The sequence below is a fragment of the Coccinella septempunctata genome, chromosome 9 (genome assembly GCF_907165205.1).
Source record: "Coccinella septempunctata chromosome 9, icCocSept1.1, whole genome shotgun sequence".
NCBI lineage: Eukaryota > Metazoa > Arthropoda > Insecta > Coleoptera > Coccinellidae > Coccinella > Coccinella septempunctata.
The window spans coordinates 16,132,151-16,152,259 of NC_058197.1; the positions used below are offsets into that span (position 1 = coordinate 16,132,151).

A 20,109-nucleotide genomic window follows, 5' to 3' on the forward strand; every position below is an offset into this window, starting at 1 on the left:
CGGTAAACGCGAAAAAACTCAAGAATTCCAATCACGCAAGCGGATTTTCCACCGTATCCATATCCGTCGAATCTAGGGGACCCAGAGACCCGACGAAGAAGCGACGCCATAAAAATTCCGCGATCAGCGGCGGAATCTAACTAATGGACGATTAGCATTGTCGGCATGACCAAACTGGTAGAGTGGATACTGGTCGCGGATGGAAGGACCAGAAAAATGGCTGTAGACTCACCGTTGGTCCCGCACTTGTGACCGTCGTCCGCGGAGGGCATCACTTCGTTCTTCTCGCTCGGGGAACGATGGGGGACCATCTTGATGCGATGCAGGAAGCTGTTCAGGGTGCCGTTTATGTACTCCACCGGTTCGATGTAGAAGATGCCGTCCGAGGTCCTTATGTATCCCGTCTGAAAGAAGAGAAGATTTGGTTTAGTTTCTGTCTAACAATCAAGTGACGTAGGATGGAGAGTTAATATGAAATTAATTCCATTATTGTTTTTTCTTAGACCCGTTTGCACCAAACATACTTAGTTAAGTGTCCCATAAATTGAACTCTTAACTTAAATTACGTTGCACCAACTGTAAAGTGACATTTAAATGGCTAAAGCTAACCTTAAATTTAAGCGCTCCTGTAATGACCACTTAGGTATTTAAGGGCGGGATTCTAACCTAAAATAATTTGTTGAACGCATAAACTGCCTGCAGAACTACTGTGGTTTTCTAATAACGTCAAGTACCTTTTATTTGTCAATCCATTTGATTATCAATAATAATGCTAATTCAGCAACAAAAAGTTGTCACTCTTTGATAACAATATAATAGTTAACTTGAAACTGACTGACAGGACAATAAAGTTAGGTTAATGAAATGACAACGATCATCGGCAACCGGCCAACCAATAAAATGGCTTTATTGGACTAGGATGAAGTTGCACCAAAATAAAAAACAGAAATATCACTAGATATAAAAACTTAAGGGCCCCTTACTTAAGATTCTGTTAAGCTACAGTCATGCAACTGGGAATAAAATTAGGCGTCCTTTTACTAGAAACGACACTTAGTTAAGTACTCGTTCTAAGGGTTATTGGTGCAAACGAGCCTTAGACAAATAGGCCCTAAAAGGTTTATATCCTGACCTACTAGATCATCCAACAATTTTTAGAGGTACAGTCCCTGGCCAGTTTATTAGACGCACTGAGGATTTTTTTTATATTTACTGGTATTGCTCGAGGAAAAAGCAGAATATTTGAATTTCATTTCCACAGAATGTTAGTTTCATCTACGACTCTCATTAAATTGTTCTATTTGGCATTTATTTTTGATGTTGTAGTATTAGTACTTAAGTATGAATCAGTACTATGTCTTCCAGTGGACGTCTTGCATTCTGCAGGTTCGGACGTTATTTCGATAATCCACATATGAAATCATTATCTTCGAATGCAGCAAACCGAACAATTCTGCATTGATAGTATGAAGCTCTCATAGCTACACAGGGTGGCTCAGCAAAATATTAGAATTTCATGTTTAATCATCAATAAATCAATATTTTTTATTGAATATGATATATTATATGTGAAAACCATTTACAGATGAAGTATATGTAACATATACATTCAATTTAACAATTCAATATTGAGATTTTGCATCGAATCAATGCGTCTAATAATATGGCCAGGGACTGTAGATGATATCTAACTGCAAGCATTGTATTCGTGATAAGAACAGATCTGAAGAGATAGAACGCATTTCACCTTGATATTTCATTACCGAATCGTCATAGAAGCGACCTAATTAGGCAAAGAGTAAACTGAAGGTTTACTATTTGACAAAATACAGTTTTTGCGAAAACGAAACAATCCAACAACCCATAATATTATGACAAAACAAAATCTACGCTGACTCAGTTCTTATTTACCAAATTTCAGTCGAAGTTACCCAAACAATCCTTGATTGAGAACATAACGTTTGGTTTCGAAAAATTCAAGTTTCTCATAAAGTTAAAGGACCACAAAATGATGGATGCGTCGGTATCACATTCGAAAGACATATAGGCATCCTGAGACTTGTTTTGGTGATTACTCAAACAGTGTTTTCAGTTCATATATTAATCTGATGGTTAATTTGTCTGATTCACGAAGTGTGTAGAAGTAGAAGACAGTTTAAAACACTAAAATCAGTCCATGATGAAATTTTGCTTCGAAAATCTTTGTTGAACATACTATTTCGAGCCATTGTTAATATTTCTCAATTATCGAGTTGAAAGTGTGAGTGGTTTCCATAACAAAGTAGCCGAGGCTGTTGTCAAAGCATAAACTTGGAAAATTTCCAAATGGCAATTATAAGAGAGTTTCTGAAACTTCTCCTTCCTCATGAATCAATACACGTGTCAAAAATTATCTAAACCTGTGATAAATAGAGTGATTCACGATAGTGCAACGAAAAGAGATTCCTAGAAAAATTCGAAGAATTTCCCTGATGAATCTACAGCGGATAATTAATCGGAAAATTATACGGTTGTCCAATTATTTCACCTTATAATCATCGCGGTGTGAATTCCTCCATTTGACGCATCAAATTCCTCGCAATTCGAGTCTTATAAATTTCGCGGTCAGTTTTCTAGATGAATAAAATGAAAACACCATTCAGAATTTTCAAGGAAAAATCGTAAGCTTCAATTAAAAAATTCCTACGAGGACTGTTAATCTGTGCAACAGGTTCTTGAATTCCCCAACATACTGCATTGTCGTGCGATGAAAAATCACGAGAAATTCTCGACAATAATTAATGTTTCTAGGTATGCACTTATGTAAAAACTAGTAGGCAAGGAGATACCATATTGAAACAAATTTCCCAAATACCGAGTGCAAAAACACCACCTACTCTATGCTCTATGACTCCATTCAGTACTACTTTTTACCCACCCCTTTCCGTGATAACCTCACTTTTGTCAAACTGGCGTAAATTTGTTATTGACCATCTGGTGATGGATTTTATAGTCAGCCATGTTGACTGAGTTCATTATCTATCCTCATCCCTATCTGAACTCACCATAAGTCATCAATTTCACATAAATTCGATCAGGGGACCAAATAAAATCGATGAATAATGAAAATGTCAAATCCCACGATCGATTACGACTGAAATCGACAAATACGTCCGTTCCTAGCATACACGTTCCTTAATTGCGCTTTAATTAAGTACTTCTCGTTAGTTTATGTCCAACTAGTCGGAGTTTGAGTTGATAGATCGTGTATTTCTAACGTGAAAAAAATCAATTAGACACAATTATGCATGCGATATACGGAAATTGTCGGTTGTAGGGCAAAAAAGGCGCCAGATCAAGAGAACGACTGTCTTATTAGCAATTTAAATGGATTGTTGTTGCGGTTTGTTGACATTTATACGCCGAACGGATAGATTTTTATCGGGGATATAATTTTAATAGGTATTATGGAATAGGTTGATTACAGCTGAATAATTACATATAAAAATGAAATCCCTAAGATACTATAATCGAATAATTGTTCAAATAAAATGCTATGTACACTTTTCGTTTATTTCTTGCTGAAATAAAGAGGGGTGGCTCGAAAAATTGGACCCCTACTGGTCGACTTTCCTGGGTCTTATTTTTTTCCCTGAAAATTAGTGTATCGTTGATCCGTCCATCTTTCTGCCATCGCATGTGTTCTCTCGAAACGACCTTCGCGTTTCTAATTTTGCTCATAGGTCGAATATACGACAGCCGGCGGGTACCGTGATTAAAAAAATCAACAAACGCATGTTTGCTCAAAAAGGTCGCGTACGCGGCCTTCTATTTCACAACAACCGAAACGACGGCCGACCGCATGTTGTAAAAGATCTGCGAAACGTCCACTGGATATCGACTGATCAATGAAGAAAGCACAGCGTTGGAGTTTTTTTTTTCAGGAGGATTCTTCGGCAGTTCACAGCCATTTCCTAATGGAAGAGACTGAATATTCTGTGATGAAGAACTCAAAATAACAACGAAATGCACGTTAGTGAGTAGTACTTACATAGTTACTATTTACTTGTGCATCATACTAGTACGAGTCATAGTTACTAGTTACTTGTGTCACGTACTAGTACGAGTTTAAGTAACTACTTGCTTGTGTCGCGTAAATTTTAAGGGTGAAAGTTGATGTTTACTTGTGCATCATGCTAGTACGAGTCATAGTTACTTGTGTCATGTACTAGTACGAGTACCAGTTATAATTATAGTTAATATTTGCTTGTGCCGCGTATTCTTACGAGTTAAAGTTAAAATTTACTTGTGCAGAATACAAGTCAAGTAAAAGTAATAGTAACTAGATACTTGTGTCACTTACAAGTACCAGTTATAGTTAGTACTTGCTTTTATTCACGTACTAGTACGAGTTTTAGTAACTAATTGCTTGTGCCGCGTAATCTTATGGGTTAAAGTTAATATTTACTTGTGCAGAATACTGATACGAGTAATAGTAACTAGATACTTGTGTCGCTTACATGTAATAGTAATAGTTAATACTTGCTTGTGCTGCGTATTCTTACGCAGTTAATATTTACTTGTGCATCATACTAGTATGAGTCATAGTTTCTAGTTACTTGTGTCACGTACTAGTACGAGTTATAGTTACTACTTGCTTGTCTCGCGTAATCTTATGGGTTAAAGTAAATATTTACTTGTGCTGAATACTAATTCCAGTAATAGTACCTAGATATTTGGGTCGCTTACATGCAATAGTAATGGTTAATACTTGCTTGTGCCACGTATTCTTACGAGTTAAAGTTAAAGAAATTTATTTGTCATAGTTACTAGTTACTTGTGTCACGTACTTGTACGAGTTATAGATACTACTTGCTCGTGCAGCGTTATATTATGAGTTGAAGTTAATATTTACTTGTGCAGAATACTAATACGAGTAATAGTACCTATAGTATAGTGAGAAGGGGTATAGTTCCTAGATACTTGTGGCGCTTACATGTATCAGTAATAGTTTATACCAGCTTATGCCGCGTATTCTTACGAGTTAAAGCTAACATTCACTTGTGCTGAATACTTATACGAGTAATAGTACCTAGATACTTGCGTCGCTTAAGTTCCAGCAATAGTTGCTTGTGCCGCGTATTCTTAGGGGTTAAAGTTAAAATTTAATTCTGCAGAATATCAGTACGAGTGATAGTAACTAGATACTCGTGCCACTTACGAGTACCAGTTATAGTCAATACTTGCTTGTATTCTCACGAGTTAAAGTTGATATTTACTTGTGCAGAATACTAGTATGAGTGATAATAACTAGATACCTGTGTCGTGTGTGTGTAATTTCTATGGTCCTACACGAAAGACGCTGAAGTACCGGTGGAGGAAGGTTTCAATAGGTACCAACAGACATGTGCCTGTTTCTGCCCGTATAAATCCACATCAACCTCATCCAACAGTCAGTTTACTTTCTAATCTCCTCCACCTCCAAATGAACACCTCATGGTAGCTCTTAAAACCGGCCTTCGATTGAATCCGACACTTATAAGTCCCCCGCTAAGCCTGGCATAAGCCCCAGCTCGAATTCAATTATCCATTTAATCGATACCATCGGCTACCATAGATAGTCCACACGGGTTAAATCCTTAAATTCCACAAGCCGATCGCATCTGCGGGTGATTGAGTTCTTCGACGGCGACACCTCCTATCCTCTCTCACATGTTATATTTCGAGATTGAAGTGTTAAAAGTAATTTGTATGCAAAGTGGCATCTACTAGCGGGCAGTTAATCTGCCAGGCTGCCACCGGTCAGATGTTCTTCCGCGGTTTTACAGGACTATTTTTAAGACCGTGTACAGATACCGGTGTTTTATGTGCCCGCATGCACCGGCGGTATGCGGTGGCATACCTTGGCGACTTTTTTTTTCAGTCTCGCCTTTGTCTAGCCTCCATCGTATGAGGTGGATGGTGCAGAGTTGAGAAATTACGAAAAATCGAGGAATATCGAACAAAGAATCAGTATGCATAACGTCTTCAACTGAACTTACAGCACTAAGGCCCGTTTGCACTAATCCCTCTTAAAATGAGTACTTAACTAAGTGTCGTTTCAAGTTAACGGACGCTTAATTTTATTGCCAGTTGCACGACTGCGGCTTAACAGAATCTTAAGTAAGGAGCCCTTAAGTATTGATATCTAGTGATATTTCGGTTTTTTATTTTGGTGCAATTTCATTCTAGTCCAATAAAGCCTTTTCATTGGTTGGCCGGTTGCCGATGATCGTTGTCATTTCATTAACCTAACTTTATTGTACTGTCAGTCAGTTTCAAGTTTACTATTATATTGTTATCAAAGAGTGACAACTTTTTGTTGCTGAATTAGCATTATTATTGATAATGAAATAGATTGTCAAATAAAAGGTATTTGACGTTATTAGAAAAACCACAGCAGTTCTGCAGCCAGTTTATGAGTTCAACAAATTATTTTAGGTTAGAATCCCGCCCTTAAATACCTAAGTGGTCATTACAGGAGTGCTTAAATTTAAGGCTAGCTTTAGCCATTTAAATATCACTTAAAAGTTGGTGCAACGTTATTTAAGTTAAGGGTTCATTTTGAGGGACACTTAACACTATCAGGAACTCAGAGTTAAGCGTAAAACTGTTGATCGCTATTGCTGATTTTCTCGAACAATTGATATCGTCGAACATTGATTTGTATATCATAGAAAGTGGAATTTTCTTGACGACAACGCGATGGGGTGTGTCGAAGTTCAAGCTATACCGAATGAAAAACAACAGAGTTCCTTTTGATACATAAAAATCTCCATTTATTCACACAAGTAGAAAGTAGGTCTCAATCCCAAATGACGATACACCTGCATCAATTAAACACGAGAAACAGCATCGATTAACTGAATCTAAGTGGGTGGATCATATAGCTTGAAACTCACCCAACAACGAACATCTATCGACGTTGTAAAGACTCAATAAAGTGTAGGATACTCCACACTCCACAGCGAAATCCGTTAATGAACATCTGACAATAATAAAACGAACCGAGAGACAACATCCCGCGGCTAGATAACCAGCAGGTAGCTCTTCGTCTATGGGTAATAAAAATGTCCTCGTTCTGGCTTATACCAATTGCGACACAGCCATTTAAATCCCCGGACGCGTTGCTTTCTATTTGAACACTCTGTGGGGCGTATATTCCTCGTTATTCAGATTCAAATTTCCTAAGTCGTCAAACGAATTTTTTCCTATCAGATTTTGATGGTTTCACATCGAGCTATTTGCATCACCTTGGTCGAGACCAGTTGAAGGAGATTTTGCCTTGAATTCAGCCATTATTCTTCGGACCCTGAGGTTTATGTGGAAAGTATACATCGGAAATTGTAATGCAGGATTGAGTTTCCTCATGAAGTGTCAGATGGCAACACAAGGCAGCTTTGGTCTTAGTTTTTCCGCAATGCATGTCGTGGACATGTTGGGAGTATGTTACTCATGTGAGATTTTAAGGAAAGTCACAAGAGTGTAGGGCAGCTGATTATTGGGAATCTTTGAGCAGAGTGTATCAGGACCAAATTCCCTCATAAGTAATCGAAAAACTTCCATCTTCTTCTTTTAACGACCTTGTACACAAACTGAACATTATTGGTGTTTAACAGTTAAGTCCATTCATTAGGAATTCTCGGCCAACGTGATAATGCAGGTGAATAGCAGGGTTATTACAGATGCAAGACGTCAATATGTTATGGTGCAATACTTAAGACGTTCGTCTAACGCAAATAACAATCATCTGGGTAGGTAAGTATAGTAATTAGCAACATTTGAAGAGAGAGAAAGAGCTCGTTATTAACCACATATCGGTCACCGCTGAATACTTCGTTTTCTCGTAAGTATATGTAGGCCTTTTTACAGTTTGTAATGCTTATGATCTCCCATGAGAATGCCTCTCTAAATAGGTGAGGAAACAACATGTGGAGACATATTAGAAAACGTTAAAATTGATTACGACTTCTTCACACAAGATTAGATACATAAAGCAAAACTATATGAGCCTAGATCAGAATAACCGATATAAAAATCATCTCATTAATAAAGACAATCTTTCCAAATGGTCCACTCGGGATGGAACCCTAAAATAATTTATTCAAAGCGGTATTCTCCCATCAATCTCTGTCGAACAAGGACGAGACCCACGTGATAATTAACCATCAAAATTCTGTCTCTTACAATCTTGAAGCAGCATCCCATGATGCGAAGGAAAGAGTTGCATCATCTCCTACCTACCGTGTTAATTAATTAGATTTCTGTCAGATCGATTGGGTATGATTGCGGACGATTGAAATTCACGTTATGTGGGGCGTTGAAAAATGCTAGAAAGCGTTTCTGGTTCCCACACGAAATACGTTTTGAGGATATTTTGGACACGGTTGGATCAGTGTTGAAATGTACGTCCAATGAAGTGGCATTCTGTGAAAGGATGAAGAGGAGTTTCCTTCTTTTCTCCACAGGATAAGCTCCTTATCATATTCTTCCTAAGGCGACAATGTCCTTTGAGAAAGCCAGTGAGGAGGATTCTTACTCAGCTCCAAATACTTCTTGGTACTTGCTGAGACTTTTTGGAATGGTCAATCCAATTCCTGGAAGATTCCTTCAGAGTGTTTCTCTTTTGGTTTCTTCCTTCTCCACAAACTCTTTCTTATAGGTGATTTTTCCTATACCACAGAAAGGTTCTGAGCCAGTAAGTGGAGTTTGTGCTCCCTTTCTAGTGAGTGTGTTGACCTCTTTGTTCCAGAGTCACCAAGAACCTATATAAAAGGGACCTTGTTCTTGCCTATTTCATTGGGTTACCTTCGGCATTCCCATAACAGCTTTTGAGTCGATGTCCGATGACATAGGAGTTCAGTGATTTGATAGCAGCTTCACTATCAAAATGGATCACTATATCACATCCTTGATAGTTTCTTCCAGGTTTATGTTCACACATCTTTCGACTGTAAGTGTTTATACTTGAAAAAAGCTCGAGCAGAAGTCTAACGATGGTATACAGGTAGTGCTTGCCATTAAATAGTGTTTAATTTGAAATTGTGGGTAGTGTATGCCTCTTCCTATTCTTACTTCTCAAACAGCATCCTGTTAAAGTTCTTGTCAATTTTTTATTCATAACATATCTTCAGATATGGGCTGTATGTTGGTTTAGAGTTAAAAAATGAACGGAATGTACGAGAACCACGTTAAAGCCATTCGCCATCTGCGCAGCATACCGACGATCTGCACCTTGCACATTTCCTCGCCGAAACAAATCTTCTCTTAATTTTTACACGTCAACGCGGCCATAACTCATACCGGGCCCAGCCCTCTGCAACTCGTATGCAAATCGAAGTACCGAACTGAGCAAGTGTTGTAATTAACAGTTTTCTCCTGAAATTTGACGTGAAGATCGTGATTGCGTGTAATTGTCGGCTCGTCTAAGATGTAACAACCTCGGGGAGGTCCGTCTCTCTTCTTCTTCCTTCTCCGCATCCTTCGCGGTTACGACTCGGCCGTTTATGCAATTTTTCTCGCGGGCATGGCTTTATTTACATTTGGGCATAACGCGGCGTTATTAAAAGAAAGGCGTCTGCGTGATTGTCCCCTGGGCCAGAAATGCCCCGGTAATTTCGACCGTCTGATTTATACGCGGGCCGCAATCTGCCAAAACCATCGGCGGATCGGATGGAGAACTGATAATGAGTATTGTTTCCGTGGAATTGAGCGCTGTTAACGCCCCCTCACTTGTGCAATTGTACCGACATATTGTTCTGGAAAATATTTAGTTCAGGATGGTGCGTCACCCTGTATAATATTGGATTAACCGAGTGGATTTGTTGAAGTTTTAATGGGGTTTCATTGCACTGCGACCCCTAGATCTATTGTCGCCTAGCTCAGTTCTGATTACCTCCTGTATCTGGGAAAAGAAATAAGAATAAGATTTTTGTATGATTTTTCAACAATCTGTAAGTATATGTTTACCGATTCGGTAAAAATGATAAAGGAAAATAGTGTTTCTTTTAATCTCAAGAATCTACTGTTGAAACATATGTATGTACAAATGAAAGACTCCTTCTTAATAGTTGTGAAAAGTTGACAATTTACTCAACGAAAAACGTAACAACATCCTGATGTTCCTATCGCGCGTGTACATCATCATATCCTCCGCGAATTAATTCACGATTTCGCGTAGAGAATTCAGAATTACGGGATGATACCATATAAGTTACCTTCGTAATTCGTCACCTCATAAGCATGACCTCATACGGACCGAATAATAACTCAACCGGTGGACATTTCAGTACGGCCATAAAAGGCGACATCAATCAATCTTTACGACTCAAAATAAGATCGCAATTGCTCAATATCTGCCTCGGATAATGCGGCGCGCACTTTTTCAATGCCCAATTAATCAATTCCAGAGATCGAGAAACTACGCGGAGAGGAAAAAAAACTTACGTAAGACGTCGCGTATCGATTACGACCGACGACGCGACCTGGTTTCCGCGCGCGCGGCATTGTTTCCACGCCGAGCCGCCGTTACAGGCGGACCTCATCTTCATACATCATCAATTTTTCACATCACTAACTTATTAGCGATGAATTTTACAAGAGAATCTCGTCACACAAAAGTGAAATCTCTATCAGTTCTGTAAGGACAAAGAAACGAACTAACAAATTATAATATTTAGTAAGGATGTGACGTTAGTCGTTCTTCCAGTTGGTACACGTACCAACGAAGGATCGCGTAGTGTAACGAACAACACGGTGTCACTATTATTACAAGAAATGAGCAATTTACGATAGGGTACGTACCTACGTGATAAAATGACCATCCTAGGCATGCTACTCGACTCTAATGCATTCCTCAAGAGGCCTTTGGATTGTTCCAAGAAACCATCTTCCAGTGAGGCCGTTATGGACTGCTTAGGTTTCGATGGATGGAAGAAGAAATTCGCAGATTGAAAAATATATACATATGTTAAAGAGATGGAGTCATTTTGATGGTGGTGTTAGATTCTGGGGAAGTTCTCGTATTCTAGATTCTTGATTTCAAGAAGGGTTGCAATACACTACGACCTCAAGATCTAATACCCCTCATCAGAAGCTTTGTCGTCTACAGATTGCAGTCCAGTTCTAGATTTCTATTGAATTACAGTATCTGGGATACCTTCAAGGTGATCCTGTAGGTCCAAAGCATTTTTGCGTTGGCTGCAAGATTTCGTTCATTAGTACCGATAATCCAGGGTCAACGAGAATTTAACCGGTTTTTGGGCACATAAGGGACAAACCGTTTCCACACCCCACTGAAGGGTAGGTACAAAAGGAGATGTCCCCCCGCTGATCCATTATTCTGCCTTGAGTGATCATTCCGATTGATTCTGATTTAGAGTTATGAGTAGTTTTAAAGTGGAAAGGCTTCAAGTAAGTTACCTCCTCCCATCTACAAGATCGCTGTCCGAAGCATTCTTTCCTTTAGCTTGCAACGGCTGTCTGTCCCCAGATGAATAGGAGTTTCCTCCTCCTCTCCACAGATTTTACACCCGCCTGTTTCTGATTAATCCATCGCCATCAAAGCTTGATTTCTTGATTTCTATAACCCTGTACTGAAGGTGTTGCAATGAAGACAGAAGCAGAGACAGAATCAGCTGAAGGATCCTTAGCGAATGAGGGTAATTTCAGGGCATAGCTAAGACCAAAGATACCTCGTGTAAGCAATCTTCAAATAGACTATGGCAGTATGTCATAATTGCTGAGGTTGATCAGGAAGTCTTCAGGTGTTCCTTTTTTGTGTCTGCATGTCTCATCTGCTGCTTAACCTAACCTAACCTAACCAATGTATTTTTACCGACAGTAATTTGACAGAAGTCCGTCATAACCATTAAGTTCAGCTTGTAGCACCTTCAGGAGCTTTCTGAAGTGTATTTTAGGCTCTGCAAGTCTTTACCAGAGGGTTGTTTCATTGCTTCCCTTCCACGGTTGGTCCACTGTCTAAGATTGCTCTTTCTTAGCCCCACAAAAAGTTCGAAGGTGTTAACCTTGATGACTTCTCGCAATTCGTCAACTTTTTCATCTCCTCCAATGTCACAACGCCCTGGCATCCAAGGAGCATCAACTTATACCCTCGAGCCAGTGAACTCTCACTTTGGATCCTCAAATAACCGTCCTAACGAACTCCCCTCATCCTCTAGTTGCGTGCCATATTCCTAATCACATGGCACCACATTAATTGAGCGAAAAATTGAAGTCTTAACACGGTCAAACGCCCGCCGATTTCTACGGAGGTCGATCTGTCCACGGCCAACGATCTCTAGGAATCCGACGGAGATTTCCTTGTAGATACACTTTCGTTAATTAAAAATTCGCGGGCGCGATATCTAAGAGTCTGGACGATTCGGTAATTTCCCTCGATTAGCGATTCTCAAACCGTCTGGAACGGTCCTCTCCGGGTCACGGTCTGCGTATGGAGGCCGAAACGTGGGATGTGACCGTTAAAGGCGTCCGCACATCGACGGATCTATAAATCTTGTAAAAGCTATTCTTTAAAGGTATGTTTCGCAATAAGGAACCCAAAAGGCACTATTACATAACTCTAAACGATGTCGGAACTCAGCAGGGGCACAGAAACGCGGAGGTTCGCCTCTAAGTGCTTCCAGTACCCCCTGTGTTTTCACACCAGCAAAGATTGGTACAGTTTAGGTCGACACTGGCTAATAAGGCAAAAGAGGAACGGTGGTTCACTCCTGAGTGCGTTCTGATCCCCCCGAGTTTTCACACCAGCAGAGGGGTAGAAGACAAATTGTGGCAACGGATGGGTGAAGGTGAAAGTTGAGGTTCCCAGATGTCTTACCTCTGGACGGCTCGTCAATTTACCATGACCTTAAACCCATATCATCTTAGAATCGATGACGAATAACTTCGGAAGTTTGAGGAGCATCGAAGATCTCAGAGATTCCTTTTTTGGACCAGATTGATAGCTTTAGCCTAGCACGACATCTATCATGCGCCATTCGCTACTTTAACAAATCATTCTCTATTATCGCGAACGAACAATCCGCCATTTACCACAGCGATGACACGGCATGTCCGACTAGTCCATACAGCACGCTATATCTCGCGACACAATGACTCCTACGAGCAGGCACGTGAAGTATACGTACTCTGAAAGCGTACATAGTATTCGCACACTGGTTAATTGTAATTTGCGATCCGACGAAACAAATTATGCGTTCATCTATAACATCGCGCGGGGCCAGATGAATATTAACGACCACTTCTGTCATCCTTCACCGAAGGCATTGTGTCTGGCCGTTGAAACGGAAAGATACAGTCATTTTTTCGTCTACAAGATGAATTAATACGTTTGTGTAGTTATGGAAGCGTGCGTCAGCATCCGGAAACCGACGGTTTATTCAAATTGGGTCCTGGAAGTGGCCTAAAGGAACTGCCTGCGGTCTGGGACAGGATCTCTCAGGTAGTTCGGCTTTTCAGAGTAGCCTCTGCTTCCTAGATGAAGGTAACATTGGTGGCCTTGGTTAGAGGATGAAATTATCCTATTCTAGTAGGTTTGAAGAATGTTTTGCGATAGCATCTATTACTTGCTGAATTGATGGAAGATTCTCGACGGATCTAAAGGAGATCCAGCTTCATCTTTCTAATCAGCTCTACTGATAATAGCAACGTCTTCTTCATCGATGCTTTTTCTAGCAGATTCTTCACAAGTAGGTACTGTTGTATAGAAGTCATTCTCAAGTCTCTCTCGAACAGCTTGTCGACTTCCCAGAGCCTTGAACCGATCGTTTAGGAGTACCCAAGAGTGTGGTGCTCACAATCTAAGTGCCTATGGCATCGAACTTCAAGAATGCAACAACAGGTAGGTGCCAACTACCATCTAAGAAGCAACGAACTTGAAAATAGTTCATGATAAAAAAACTCATGTTAATAAACACGCTGATTCTTCCACGCAAAGAATAATACCGAAGTTAAACCAACAAGTATGCAGTATATTTCACATAACCGTTTGAGTTGTACCTTTAACAGGTTGTCGTTGAAAGAAAAACGTTGTTAAATGCCTCGAAACCTGTTCAATCGGGTACTTTACCAATGGTCCTTATAAATTACCGCTTGGGTGTGTTCCTCCAACTCCTCTGGTACTTGATTAGTGTTTTCTCGTGTAATTTCGTCACTTTCGACGCAACGATTCGTTTTTGTCGAAGGATGAGGTGCCGAAAAGAGAATTGAATGATTAAGCGGTCCGTTTCTCGGAAGATACTGGTTCAATTCGCCATTTTCAATTATCCAATTTAGACTGAACGTTCCTCCGGTCGAGAAGGCCGCTCAGGTTAAACTTCGACGTTTCTCAGCCGATGTATCACCCTCTTCAGCGACAGGAGGCATAAATATCGTCATTCGATATCTGTGACTTTACGCGATAAACACAAATTCGAGTTGTTTACGTCCTCGTGGAACAAAGAGTAATTTTTCCTTCCGAGACAATCGAACGAGTGGGCCAATGAAACGTTATGAGATAGTGGAGATTATGTTACGTCTTCCTGGAGAAAGTGACATCGATCCTGCTGTAGATGGCGTTCGTGTATTTACAACAGTTTGGTTGAGAGATTGAATTTGTCGATATGAACTATAATCCGATATCTAATCATGAAGATATTGTCATTGGTAACAACAGTTTATCTACACTGCTCGAAAATTGATGTGGATATTTTGTATTGCTGTACATACTGTGTGGAGTTCGCAAAATTCGTTGTTTTGCAATAAGGAACACAATAGGCTCTATTGAATAACTCTAAAAATCCACCGACTTACAGGGAGATAAAATGAATTGTGTCTACTTTACACAACTTAGAGGGTTAGGTGGGTTATTCACAGAGTGAGTTGAACTCAGCAGGGGTACGCCGCACCCCCCGTGTTTTCACACCAGCAAAGATTCATATTATCAGTAGAGGTGGATACTGGCTAGTAAAGAAAAAGAGGAACGGCGGTTCACCCCTGAGTGCGTTCTGTAAATAACAGTTTATCTACACTGCTTAAAAACTGATGAGGAGATTTGGTATTGCTGTACATACCGAGTGGAGTTCGCAAAATTCGTTATTTTGCAATAAGGAACACGATAGGTTCTATTACTAACCTAAAAATACACCGACTTACAGGGGTATGAAATAAATTGTATCTACACAAGTTAGAAGGATTTTCTCGAAATTTTATACAAAGAGCAACGTACAGGTGGTGAATTCACGGAGTGAGTTGAACTCAGTAGGGGTAGGGTTTGAGCAAGAAGGCACAGAAACGCGCCGGTCCACCTCTGAGTGATCTCTGTTCCCCCCTGTGTGTTCACACAAGCAAGTGCAAGGATTCGTTCTAACACTAGAGGTAGACACTGGCAAGTAAGGCAACTGGGGTTCACCCCTGAGTGCATTCTGTAAACAACAGTTTATCTACACTGCGTATATGCGATAATGCGCCATTGCAACTCACCTAGTGTTGTGTTGTATCAATTGTGAATTAATTTTCACGCATTCAACGTGCGTTTGAAAGCCTTCCAGCTTGAACAATCAGTGTGTTGGTTTAAGAAAGGTTAAATTCTACAAAAGTGACGGTAATTTAGCAGAAGATTCGTCAAACTTTCATCGATATCCTCATTGACACAATGCCTAATAGAGTAAAAGAACTAGGATGAACCAGAAGTTTGTAACAGAAGGAACCTTTCTTAGGGCTGCAGATTCACTTAGGTAGAATCTTTATTTTGATAATTTCTTTAGGTTCTCGTTCTAAGGGAGTCTTGTTTATTGTAGCCATTTCAGGAAGGTTCAGTACGTATATAAAATCATATTATCCACTTCAATTTTCAAGCAGCCTATAATCTGATACCAAATTATGAAAATATTTTCAGTGGTAACAACAATATATCCAGTTAGCTCAGCTCCCATTTCGTCAAACAATTCCCGATACATTTTCCACTGATGTGCAACAATTCAACAACATTCAAAACACCGAACCATACAAACGATCTAACGGCATCGTTTTCACACGTTTCCGAAAACAAACTTTCCTCGGAAACGGCAATTTCCACGATCGCCGCAAAAAATCGAACGGCACAATCGTGACGAGGGACGCTCGTAAATCGAAACGGAGAGCGAAAATAGAAAGTCGAAATCGAGAGTATATTGTTCCGTTGGCCAATCGGATATGCCGAAATAAACGTCTATTTCCGAACGCCAGCCTGGGTACGTTTTTTTCGCGATAATTTTAACTCTCCGAACTTCCGAAGTAGCTATTTGGGACGATCGTTTCCAGTAATCACTGGTAGATGGCGTCACTGTTCGAGAAATACTGAATACATTCATTCGAAGGTGCGTCTGGTATTTAACGTCGAGAAAGGGTGTTGAGTCTTCTGATCTGTGCTCTTGGTCCTCCACAACTTAATCAAATGGGAGAAAACTGTTGTTTATGTTGTCTGGGTGTTGAATTGCAACAATTTCACCAGTCCCACGCATCAAATCGAATCTCTGTGCCATAAACCTGCAAGTTAACGAACGCATCTCGCTCAAACGCCAGTGAGGGCAAGATTAATCCCAATCTAAAGATTCCCACAGCATTATCATAAACGTCCGACACTCTTGGCACGAACTACGAAATTTTCAGCGAGACTGTGAAATTGTCTTACGTCTTGCCAACCGAGGAAATTTACGCCTCGAGCTGATTTCTCATCGCTTTTGTGTTTTCAAGGTGCATCGTCCATCAGAATTCATGTCGGTTGTTGATCGACGGAATACAACGAGAGAGAAAGGCGATATTTTCTACCCGATTTCAGTTTACGATCAACGTCGAAATACAGAAGGATTTATACAAAATTGATTCCCAATAGTTGGGGAGTCCAAGATTGTAATTCGAGATTTACTCGAGCGTGTCAGATCAATTTAAGATTGGACCCTGTAGAGTAAATCTACCAAAAAATTGAACCTGTATACAGGGTGAGTCTTATATTATTTTAACACTAAATTCTTGAGATCAAAAGAAACGCTTTCTTCCTCTCGAAGTGTTGAGCAGTGTATTACGTTTTTGACTTAGCTCATTCCGAATTAAATCTTCCAAGACGTTACTTAGAGTGATAGATTCGAATTTATACGGTGGCTCGACGAAGTATGATTTATTTACATGAATATTCAGACCAGATCAATCGGGATTAATACTTCGGTTCCGATTCTGGGAACTGTATAGACGACATTCGGAAATAAATGATGAGAAATGGACGTTATAAAAATATTTTCATCGAAAGGTCGGCTAGCTCGGCGTGGGCGTTCAGCGTTGCTCGAATTTCAAAGAGAGCCGATAGAAAGTCCGCGAATCTTTATCTGAGGTGGAGGGATTCGGTATCTATCGCGTATTTAGTCTACGATTAAGCGGCAGAAAAGTGCAGGCGGATATGCACGAAAACGATGAATGGAAAAAAGTGTATGCTGCACTTTTGCGGTGGATCAATATGGAAGGACAATGAACTGTATATACAGGTTGTTTTAAAAGGTGAGGCTTTTTTTGATAGAAGTCATTTCACCAAATATTGTCTTTATGAAATATTCGAGGTGGATGAGGTATAATGAGAAAAATTCGGCCAAAGTTGTTCTTCGTTCACCCATTTTCAAATCTACCAGGCGGTATTCGAATCCTACCAGACGAAACACAGAGAGTATCAGTAAAACTTCTTTATCTCTCATTCACAAGACGTCCTTCAGTCAACGACGATAAAAAAGATCCCGAAGACGCTCCATTCCATTAAAATCCTCACCGACGAAACAAAAAGGTAATGCGAACCATCAAGTGGCCCTGCCCATATCGGCTCCCATATAATACCATATCATCTTGTCGATAACATCTCGTGGAAAAACGTGACACACGGACTGGCGGAAAAATCAAATCGAGAATGATTTTGTGCGTCTCTCATAATGGATTCTAATAGGCCCGTATCGATCGAGAGTGACTGATTAGATAATTGGCTAATTGGATATCATCAGGTAGTGCTGCACGAGAGAGTCGAGATCCGTATGGATGGATATTCAATTTATATTATGGGTGTCCTTCTCGGACTTTATTATACTGGTAGAGTTGCGAAAAGTTATGCAACATTAGATGAGTTCTTGATGCTCTAAGAATAATAACCAAAGCAAGATGATGAACTAACAAGCTGATGGTTCAATTTTGGCCTAGTGTTAAAGGTTCTTTCTGCTTCTTGTACCGCCTAATAATCAGTGAGAACCGAGTTATGCCAATTTTTTTTGTGCTATAAATATAACAAATTCCTACGATGGTACAATAGAAAGTCGATAAAAATGCTCAAAAACTCACCATTCCGTTGCAGAGTGACACGACGACGTCGGATTCTGTATCGCCCTGTACATTCCCGGAATAGTAGCAACCGTGTAGACCTGTATCTTCTGGCTTCTTGTGGGAATAGTTATCATCGACGTTGCTTACCTGCAACAGAAATAAATGAAAAATTTGTTTAGTTTTCGACTGAGTACACTACAGCAGGTCTTTTGATTGATTTTATAAGGGCGTTCTTTTTACACCTGCAGTAAAATATCCTTACAAGATTTTCTGATCTGCGATGGGCGAGCCGAAAAATTCCCAAAAAGATGGGGTCAGTTAAAACTTCCTTAAGATCGAACGGTTGCACCGAGATGGATGAAATTCTCAGATTTATTATTACATGAGTTGCTCTTTCAGTATATGTATCACATTTAGATCTACTATAATTTTCCTGGAAGGAAAACTACTCTTCCTGATCACGGATTATATTCTACCTAAAGTACCCAGTGACACAGCAAGAGTTCCAAGGCTTCTCTATCTACACCCATCAATATTGGTGTAGGTACAACTAATGATCACCCAGTGAATCAACTACATACAAATTACATCTGGATAATCCACGACTGGTTATTTATCGAGAGATCACTTCCAATATCTCGCACATAATTGTCGATTAATTGGTTATATCAATATATTGCTCCCTAAGCGGTGTTATGAATTAATAACTCGGATATCTTATAGTTATACACAGCGACTGAACGACATAAATCGACTTTATTGGTATGGGGTACAAGCTGACTACTTCGGTCTCGTTTTAACATCCATTCCTTCCCATCTTTCGCCAGAGATTAATACACCAGAGGTTCACGTACTATAACTCTGCCAAGCATAACAGATCATCTCAATTTCCATATATGGTCCTTTGAAAAGGGACGCAAATTGAAGTGGCGATGTTCCCAACAAGAACAACTCTTACGAGGAGCTCGATAAACCTTCAGGTCCTAGTTCAGTGTACCTCCTAAACAATCGAAATGAAGGGTAACACCAGCGTCGACTATTCCTTCTAGATCCACGCACCTGTCGCGGAAATACGCCGGGCAGGTATGTAAATCAGGTCCGCGAGATGGCCGTCAATTCTCCCAAACCCATCGGATTGAGTCATATCGCCTGATTATCCTCCATTACGCAAGGATGCATTCCTCTTGGTCGCTTTACGCGCAAAGGTTCCTCAATTTACGATCGATTAGCGTATACGGGCGGACTATTCATGCCGTGTATAGGCGAGTGTATGACGCGAACACCTGTGCGTTATGCAAATTTCGGACTTCGGAAACGTCACAACAACGTGAGTTAATGCCAGGCGACGAACAAAGATTGAGTTCTATGTATGTTGGTCCTTCGACGCGGATCTCTTGGAGTGTCATTCGAATTGACAGGTGAAAGAGAATGTAGTTGACTTTATTTCACGTTGAAATAGGACAAGTCGATTGGAGGAACGATGTGAAGGTTCAGTCATTCATTATTATGGTTTCACGTGTGTCTATATGCCCTCATGAAGCATGCCAAAGCTGGCCAGACAAGCACGAGGAAGATACTCGACCAAGTTCGAATGCTCCAGCCTTGAAGCTATGAGAACTGAGCTGTTCTTAATACAGTTATAATAATAACAAGGAACTAGCAATATCTTTGACTCTTACAAATATTTTAACAGTAGATTCTTGAGATGGAAGTGCTTCTTTTGGCCTCAATAATCTGGAGATCTTGACAACGCAGCACATTTTA

General features: G+C 40.1%; 1 protein-coding gene across 5 annotated transcripts in view; it reads right to left on the minus strand.

The window, feature by feature from the left end:
- The window catches only part of LOC123320608 (A disintegrin and metalloproteinase with thrombospondin motifs 9), a 96,434-nt gene that overhangs the window by 21,089 nt on the left and 55,236 nt on the right, over positions 1–20,109 (minus strand). For all 5 annotated transcript variants that reach the window (XM_044907967.1, XM_044907966.1, XM_044907969.1 and 2 more), the window contains 2 exons: positions 18,364–18,492; positions 233–404 (listed from right to left, as the gene is read on the minus strand). In XM_044907967.1, coding sequence (XP_044763902.1) covers positions 233–404; positions 18,364–18,492 — 301 coding nt within the window. The remainder of the gene's footprint in view (positions 1–232; positions 405–18,363; positions 18,493–20,109) is intronic.